This window comes from Gobius niger (assembly GCF_951799975.1).
Source record: "Gobius niger genome assembly, chromosome: 14".
NCBI classification, from domain to species: Eukaryota; Metazoa; Chordata; class Actinopteri; order Gobiiformes; family Gobiidae; genus Gobius; species Gobius niger.
Window position 1 is genome coordinate 9,436,938 of NC_136865.1, and position 9,628 is coordinate 9,446,565.

Sequence of the window (9,628 nt, forward strand, 5' to 3'; positions counted from 1 at the left end):
AACTCAGGCTTGGAAAGCGCAATAAGTGCAAGCCATTATTATTATCATTATTATTATCCCTTTTTTCAAGTGCATGGCATTTTCCAACTTTGAGAAGGAAAGACTAGAAAAATCTTATTTCAAGTAAATTTTATTTTTCTTAATTTTTATTTCGTACTTTGAGAATTATTTTTTCTATTTTAAGTTTTCTTTTTTTAATACTTGCCACACTGGCGGATTTCTTGAAATTGAGTTACTCAAATCAAGGACTTTCAAGAAAATGTACTTACTTTCTAGTCTAGGTTAGTTTTTGCCATGACAGCAACACGACCAACTCCCAGTGCATCAGTGGATTTTTCCAGGTGTAGGAAAAGTTCTCAAGCCGTCATGTTTGTTTATGTGTTGTGTTTCGCCGCTCATTCCAGGAGCTTTGTAAGTAAGTAAGTAATCTTTATTTATATAGCACCTTTCACAGGCAAAGGCCACAAAGTGCTTCACAACACAGTAAAAGCAGAAATTACATACAATATAAAAAGGGGTCAAAACAACACAGAAATCATAGCAGCCCAAAAGTAGCAAATTAAAAGCTTGAACAAATAAATGTGTCTTAAGTTTGCTTTTGAAAGAATCAACAGAGTCAATAGAGGGTGGAAGATCATTCCAGAGCCTGGGAGCAACATCCTGGAAGGATCGTTCACCTCTAGTACGAAAACTCGTACGTGGAACCTTTAGCAGATTCTGATCCACAGACCTCAGAGCCCGCGCAGGGGTGTAAGGCTGGACCAGAGCACTGATATTTTGTCAGAAACTAATGATCTTCTCATGGATTGATTTAACTGTGCCATGAAGGTGTCACGCCGCAGCAACCACTCCACCTTGCACAATTATTTATCATTAATTTTTTAGATTAAATAGATTATAATTAGAGCTTAATTATAAGCACCTTTTGAGCCAGGGTTATAAGACCAACTTATTAAAGATGACCACATTTTTCCCACAAATTGCTTTTACAATTCTATACTACAACAAGCAAAAAAGGAAGGCACGCAAGCATACAATTCCCCCCAAAAAATAGATCACATGGTGTACACACAGTTAAAAAAAAAAAAAAAAAAATAAGTTCTTACCAGGATTTTCCATCACAGAGCTAAATCTCAGCAGGCTCGGGCTCCTAAATAAAAAGAAAGGCGCCGTTAGTTAAAAAAGAAAGCTGGGCAGGTATAGACAGCCTGTGAGACTCCAGTTTGAAGCATTACTCAACATGATTCAACAAGTCAAATCACATGCCCTCAATCCTCAATTAACTCAAATTAATTACAGATCTCTAAACATTGCTTTTTTTTCTTCTTCTCAGAACGGACTGACTAGGCTTCCTAATGACACCAGGCAATGCACTCAAACTCATGCAAATTCAATCCAAGACTTTGAGGAGAAAATGCAAAAGTGTCTTGTTATCATTCAGCACAGCAGTATCTAAAGGCAACATCTTTTATATCTCACTGATCGCATTCGACTTCGTGAGTAGACATTTGCAACAAAGGCTATTTCAAACATGCCATAGCTGGTGGATGCATTGAGTGTTGTTAGTTGTGCGTGGATGCCTATTTTTTTCAGTTTATTCTTGAATAATAATAACCATTTTCTGCCATAAGTCAAGAGTAATAAACTTCTGTCCGACATGAATGATTGTAAAATGACAAAAGTCTGCCAACTTAAAGAGACTTAAAGAGACTAAGCCAAAGAACCTTTACTTCCGCAGGGTTGATGATTCACTTGAATTCAACTCGGAAGTTGACAAGATGAATCACTGACTTCCTGTCAAAAACAACTTCAGAGAGCTAATTTAAAAGATACCCAGAATGCAACTGGACAAACAAGCAGGTGTGGTCAGTTGGGTGGGTATGTACAAAGGCTGCACTTTGGAACGTGAAAGTCTTCCACAGAAAACAGTCTGTGAAAGAGACTGTTTGACTTTGACGAGGTAGCAGCTAATGGTTTCTCTCGTTGAAGTACATTACAGTAGTTACCGGAGTTACATGTGTATGACAACTCCAGATGGTTTCGTCTCTACACTAGCAATACATCTTAAAACACTGTAAAGCTACAAATCAGATGGTGTAGTGTTTTTGACTTACTTGTGATGAGAACATTGATTTTTGAAGGCTGCTATCCGTGCGCGTCCCAGTAAATCTGATAATACAAAGAAGAAGCAAAACAAACATGCTGCGTCAATATGAATACCTGCAGCTTAAGCATCACTTTATCAGTTAAGCTTTTCATGACAAACCATTTGGCTTTAAAGACATTTAACTGTGGTTTTTGCATCAGGAAGCTAAACTGTAAAACTTCACGAGTCATGACCACATCAACACTTGTGCTTCTGTCAGTGTAGGCTCTCTTGTACTTGATGAGGGACGTTTGAACATTTCCTCTGTACTAGGTCATGTCTGGTCTAGTCAAACTTGTTCAGTGAGTTTTGGGTTTTATGTACACACAGTCGGAGCAGCAGAAAAAGAACACAAACTACACATCACTGAAGCCACACTCAAACTAAATGAAAAAAAAAGAAAGTTTCAGTTCACTTAAGCCGGGCTCATGCTGTGCAACTTAAAGAGATGATTTTGATCATGCTGAATGAATCATCTACTCACACTGTGTGACTGAATCCCATACGAGCCCACAAATGAGGTGCTCACACTGTATGGAGCGATAACACACACGGTTGACCTGCTCACACTGTACAAGTCATGTGACCCAGCGGAGTGGATCCAAGTTCGGTCTGTACCAACATCCCGTCAATCAATGTGTCTAAACACCCAAAAATTCAAGAAATAACTTTGGTATGGCTAACTTCAACAACAAATGAAAAGCAGCCAAACTCAAATTATCCAATACCCACTAAACTTTGTGAAATGTGGTGAAGTGTGGTGTAGCTCATTAGTTTATATATTGCATGGAAATTGGGGGATTATTTATAAAAAATAGCAGCAAGGGGACGTCGCGGGAACCTACGCTAATTATAGTAGGAGGTGCTGCAATTTTCACCAGGGCTTAATGCACTATTGTGGCGATTTTAATGTGGTCATAAGATGGACAGCTCCTACGATGTCACACATCTGCGTAACAGAAAGCCATCAACACCGTAACACGTGCAATTTACAGCTACATCACTCCCATTATCATACATCTGCTAGAGAGTCAAAGCGGGACGCTGACCTCAGACGCCAAAATCCCTCCTCTGAGATGGGAAACAACACCTTTCGTCCCGCGATGACCCGTTAAACGTCGACTTGAACAGATCCAACTCAAAACCCCGCGCGAAAAGAGGCTCTAAAATGTGGATGACTGGACGTCCTCACAGCTCCGTTTGTTAGTCCCATCTGAAGTTGAACTTCAGCTTTTTAATTACTTGTCCGCAGCTCGTAATCCCCTGTACACTGCATGACAGCTGACAGGGAGCTGAAAGACCGCATGACGTCAACATTGTCGTGTGATGTAAATTCGCAAAAATCGCACTGTGTTAACCCAGTTTAAACATTTATGGTCGTCTCAGAAATATGATGCATGCAATCTACAGTATAGTGTATATCTAAGATTTGTTGACATAATGACACAACCTGTTATAATGTACCGTTTTTGTCATTTTATATATCAGTAAAGTAAAGCTTCAAATTTGGAATGCAATGAGGAAGAATCCCCATTGGTATTTGGCAATCTTTGTGCTCTGTACATGGCATCGATGCCTCATCCTCTCCTGAAGAAAACATGGCGCAGCACGTAGCTTATTGCAACTATGAAAGACGTTCACCAAATATTCTGCTAAGAATTTTGCATTGCATGTGTTATAATAGATTCACATGGATAATTATATTGCTAATAATGTGTTAAGCACGGCCCAACTTTATTTCCTGATCATTGTCCAAAGACTCATCCACATTCCTCGCTTATCCCTCTCATGTGCTCGTATCAAGAAGAGTTGTGCAATTTAAACTCACAAATTATTCAGCAGCGAGAGTCCAGAGTCGGCCCAAACCCCGTCTGTTCTCAGGTGTCGTCCCGCTGCCCTGGGCTCGTCCTCGCGGTGCAGAGCAGCGGCAGAAGTGCAGCGATGTGGGCTGGCGAGCAAAGCAAACACAGGTCAGTTAATGTACACCCCAAAAAGCCCCAAAACGCACACATGGAAATCAACTGACCCCGCTACACTGTTGTAACATTGTAAAGAGAGACTTTGGTTTAAAACAGAGATGGAGGGCAACTGGGAATTACGCAAGGGTCTAATCATGAGAAACAGAAACAGCTATTGGAAAATAATCGCACAACCATTAATACTGACGGCACCCAAATAACAGGAAGTGGTCAGAAAACACTGTAAAGAAATATTCAGTTTTATTACATTTTTCAGTCTAAAAAAGTTGTTCATGTGGCGGCTGGGGCTACAGTGCAACAAGTCCACACCACACGCCCCTCCCCTGAAACCAAAGGTTGGCTCGTATTGAGGCTTTTGAACGGCTTCCGGGTCACCATCAACTTACTGCAGGTCTGGTTTTTGCATAGAAGCCTACATATCTTCTCACAGCTTTAAAGACAGGGGATAACATAAACTGCAGTAAAAGTAGCCAGACTTTCAGGTTTTAGAAATATAATCCTGCCACGGCATTTCAGTGCATCTGTTGTGTTCATATGGTGTGAACACCATCTAAACAGTAGGCTTAAGGAGCACAGGATGTTAGCGCGAGCTTGGAGAAATCTGGTACTTGTGTGAAGTTATATTTGTTTACTAACATACTATGAGTGAAAGATCTATATTCTTATAAATGAGCCGAATCACTATTATATACAGTGGGGAAAAAAAGTATTTGGCCAAAATCCAATAGAATGTCTATGTGAAACTGACCAAATACTTTTTTCCCCACTTTATAAGAAGCACTCAAACCACATTCTGTAACAGGCTTCACATTTTAGTCTCTTTTGTGCACACTGCACAACAATGCAACTTTCTCAAGCAAAAACTTTCTGTGTGATAAAAACTTTTTAATGAAAACAACACATCCTTGATGTGGGCTGGAGATAAAGGCCCTCTTTCTTTTTAGTTTTTATGGGAGAGAAAAGTTATACTATGCAAACAGTGATTCATGGTGAGCCTTTTAAGATAGTGCTGAATATCCTTTCATAAATCAGAGCTGGCCACAAGAGACTATTGCCAGTGCCAGAAAAAAAAAATGTTTAAAATACCTGAAATCTCAGCTGTAAGTGTATAATTTAGTAGAGTGGTGTGGTGATGTTAGGAACCTTGACTAAACACGGTGTTGCTTCAGATCAGCTGTGAAGTTTTCGCACTGCACCGGTGCTTCATACTTCCTATGCAATCCCATTTATTCACAGTAAGCTCCCAATTAGCTCATTAAAAAGGCCCAGTTGAGTGGATAAAGTGACAGAGTGGTACAGAGCGCGGAGCTGCACAATTGGCCTTTGTGCCAGGCTCATTCTGCAGAGCTGGCATCTCCACTACCGCCACCGGAGTGGGTCTGGGAGCGAGCAGCTCAATGAATGGCTGTCAAGTAGCAGCTGATAACAGAAAACACATCGGGTCTATCAGCGTAGCGATGCACAACACACAGCCAACAGTAGCTATCAAAACATTTCTGCCGTCAATGTTATAGCAACTATAAACTGACCACAGATTCCCAAGTGTCCAAGGGGGTCATTTTTCTTTTAAATGTAATAGCCAATTAATGAATTAATTACTAGCCACAATTTAGTTTTGACACGCTATACTTACGTACCTTCTAACACAGTATAACCCCTTCGACAGTCCATGGATTATTCAAAACCGTGGAATAACTAGTCCTACAGTATTAATACCACATGTATCTTTCTTGTGAACACAGAATCAGATCTAACCATAGTTTCTAGCCTCTATAGAAATCAATCCGTGTGACAAGCTGGCTAGTGTTAATGTCAAACCCTGATGAAGTCTGTATTTATCTATACACTTTTGAGTATACAGTACTCCCAACATAGGTGGGAGTAGGCGAACATCACACTATTTCATCCCCATTCATTTCACTTCCACGCTTTCATTATTCTCCTCTAAACAAATTAAAATCCAGGCAAATGTGCCAACAATTTCGTGTGAATTACAACAAACAAGACTCCCATTTGCATTCAGTTTCGGCCTACCTTTCTCATCAGTACTCAAAGGCACCAGACGAACATAAAAAACAAAACTTCAAACCTTTTGTACTGGAAGCTTTGGATCACACTGAACACTACCTACCTTGTTTATCCACACAGTGCTCTCCTACTTGTGCAACAGCAAAGCCCCTTCTTCTCAGTGAGACGCAGCGACAATCCGCAACTTTGTGCACAAATCACCTCGACGTGACTGACCCGGTTACAATGCAGCCTATGTGGAGCAAATACAATGGGGCACCGTCTTTCTTTTGTCTTCCCTGTTCTTTGGGCCAGTGTTGTATACGTATACACACACACACACGGACGGGGCGTACTTGTCCTTTCAGTCAGCAGCAAAGCAGCGTCGGCTTGTTGAGGCAAGTCGACGGGCCTGCGATTGGAATGCAGAGGAATGCACTTCTGCGCCGATGTTGATGCTGATGATGCTGCTGCGCACTTGCTGCTGTGGGAAAACCTCAAAATAAAACCGATTGACCAATGTCAGTCAAGTCCTGTTAAGGCAATACGCGCCAGCGACGTGGATAACAACAAATAAAGAAGTGTGACTAGGCGTGCAACAAGTGGGAAGCGCTGTCATTTATGGCATAAACAGGTTTAAACCGGTTGGATGCGGGCTTTTGTCTAATGCGCATCTGATTAATACTTGCCCAAATGCTAAACGCTAGCAAGTCCAAGTGTACTTTGTGTTTGCTAATGCTACTGAGGAGCATAGTGTTGGCAGCAGAGGGAAACTTAGCTGCCAAGGCAACAATACGCCTACAAAGTCGGTTACACAATCCCAACGGAGCAAAGTCCGCTTTCACCTGCCATAGTTTCACCGTCATAACTTTTTTTTTTGGTCCCAAACAATGCTGAAGTGGTAGTGTGCTAATATCTGTGCTACCCTCCCCAAAGTGAGTGAATAAGCAACAGGTGCCTACTGCTGCTACATTGTGGAGTTGACTTAGCTGACTTAAGCCCGTTTAAGGCTTATAATAACTACTTCAGGGTTGGAAAAAGTATGCTTACCTTATACACAAACGTTTTTAGCCAGAATGGGTGAAATATCCACAAAGTAGGACGCGTCCCTCCACCAGCAAAGCGACGAGCTCTGATTACTAGTGACACTTGTCAGCGCATCACGGTAAGCGCCAACACGGAACTAGCTTCACCACTATCCAACTGTGACCACTAAAGCAGCGATGTAAATGTAACGAGGATTACAAATTATGCAGGCATCGGTCCGAATATCAAAATCAGGCCGGAAGTCGTTGACCAAAGTTTAGAAAAGTTTTTTTTAAAGTGTCGTTTTGCGGTCCAAAAGGTGGTAGGTGTAACGCTAGTGCGACAACTGGGGGGGAATATCCGTGAGTGCGTCCGAATTCTTCACACGTGACTCCTCAGAGCGACTCGCGACTCGTCGATTCCTCTTGTTTTGGTTCAGCCTATGAGGGCAAAGAGAGCGACAGGGGAGAGAGGTAAGTTGTTCAAGTTATTGGCCTCTCCTCTGTGTGGGCAGGATTTGCAGGCGAGGAGTTGAGGCAGGAGCGAGGAGGCAGGAGTAGATATCGGACAGGCCCGAGATAGGAAGATTAAACACATGTAGCGCATGCGCAGTCAACAGTACCCGAAGGGCTCCTCCACCTGCAGCCTGTAGGGACCACGTGATCAAATAAGCCCACGTATAATCAGTGCGGTGAGTCCATAGACATACAGCGTACCTGCTTAGGCTTAGAAAACAGATAGGACTTACATAACAGAGGACTTGTATTCTGGACGCTTTGAAATGGTACCAGACCTATTCCCTGTCATAACCAGCCTTCCTTTTACACATGGCCTGATGACTGAGCAAGTCTCTTTATATTTGAAATATACTAGAGAGAATAAAGCATAGTATGGTAGTGCAGGGCAGGATATATTTGAGTATATAGAAGCATTATTTTATTTTTTTCATTTATTGAAGCTATTGTGTAAAAAAAAAAAAAAAGAGAGATAGGGATAATTTGTGCCATGTACTAGTAAGCGAGGCACACAGAAAAGCTCAAAAGGGGTAAGCAGAGGAATAAAACTCATTTTCATTCTTTCCATGACAAAAATTGTAAGGAAAACAGACAGAAAATGTACACAAAAGAGAACAAAGCCAAACATATCTTGCAGAAGAATATAAATAGGCCTAAATAAATAAGATACGTCTAGCAGAGCCAAAGAACAGATTTTGTTTTAGTATTCATCTTCTTTAGCATAGTTTCTAAATACCTTTTCTTTGTTTAAAGTTATCCAGCGAGCTACAACATCTCAAGTCCTCCTCAAGTTCATTCCATAGATCAACCATGACGAGTGGTGAACGAGGGTAGTACTTATAGTTTGTTTCTTAAAGTTCATTGGACCTCGCAGATTATATTTGCCAAAGCAGAAGGAGCACTTCAACAATTACGGCTACTGATAGCACATTATAGCCACTTTTAGAGGACTTTGGCAGTGGTATTACATTCATTTGAATAATAAAAAAAAAAAGAAGTATAATTGGCCACATTCTGTTTACTTTTTAATAATAAACTGCCCAAATTGTATTTATTCACAGTCACACTATTTCCCCACATAGACTATAAGGCTTGATATGAACTAGCCTGAAGGCCTCATTAAAATACACAAATAGCTTATTAGTCTAAATGAAACACATTGCCATTGCGGAGGGCGCCAACATAAGCCAACACACAAACTGATTAATCAGGAATGTTAAGGCTATAATATCGTGTTTTCTTTTTGACCGATACTCATTCTGTCATCATAACTAGAGTGTTCTTGTGGAAGGCTTGTTTTATGAGTTGAAAAATCTCTGCAATGGTTGAAGTGGCTGTGATTGCTGATTTAAGTGAATAACTGCAGAATTGATCCAAGACAACTGCTACTTCAAGATATGCATTGAAACCAGAGTAAGTAAGAGTAAAAAAGTTCTTGGAGGAAATGTTGCTGCACTGTGAGCACTGAGTAACTGTCTGAGCATAAAAGTGCAATTCATGTTTCAGTTGTGACATAAATTATAAATTGTAATATTGAAAGAAAATACCATAAAACATTCTGAATAGTTATGTAGACAAAACACACACAAAAAAACATCTCTTTTATGAATCAAAATGAATATATGTCACTTAGATTTACTCACAGTATCATGAGTTACCATTTGTACAAACACTGAATTTTAATATTACTCAAGAAGAAGTAAAAAGTACTGTGTGGAAAAAAAAACTACTTGCAAAAGTACAATTACTGCAAAAAGTTGGCAAATGCACTTTACAGCAGACGAACATCATCTACAAAATCAGCTGTTAGGGCGGCTGGGGGCAGGTTTGTTGATGGGGAGCTACTGCCCTCTTCAACTGGCCCGCTCTACACCCGGCTTTTTAACGCACCACTCGATGTAGGGGTCACATCATACACTGTACATAATAAAATATATATAAATGATAATAATAAT

General features: G+C 40.6%; 1 protein-coding gene across 4 annotated transcripts in view; it reads right to left on the reverse strand.

Annotated features, from left to right (window-relative positions):
• The window catches only part of phactr4a (phosphatase and actin regulator 4a), a 32,375-nt gene extending 24,677 nt beyond the window's left edge, over positions 1-7,698 (reverse strand). Inside the window, exons 1-4 of one of the 4 annotated variants that reach the window (XM_079570628.1) lie at positions 7,183-7,698; positions 3,975-4,094; positions 2,115-2,169; positions 1,107-1,150 (exon numbers count right to left, since the gene is read on the reverse strand). In XM_079570628.1, the coding sequence (XP_079426754.1) occupies positions 1,107-1,119 (13 nt within the window). In that variant the 5' untranslated portion in view covers positions 1,120-1,150; positions 2,115-2,169; positions 3,975-4,094; positions 7,183-7,698. Of the gene's footprint in view, positions 1-1,106; positions 1,151-2,114; positions 2,170-3,974; positions 4,095-6,256; positions 6,573-7,182 lie in introns of those variants that run through there. The other 3 variants (XM_079570629.1, XM_079570630.1, XM_079570633.1) reach the window with 3 other exon arrangements.
• Between the last annotated feature and the right edge of the window lie 1,930 nt (positions 7,699-9,628).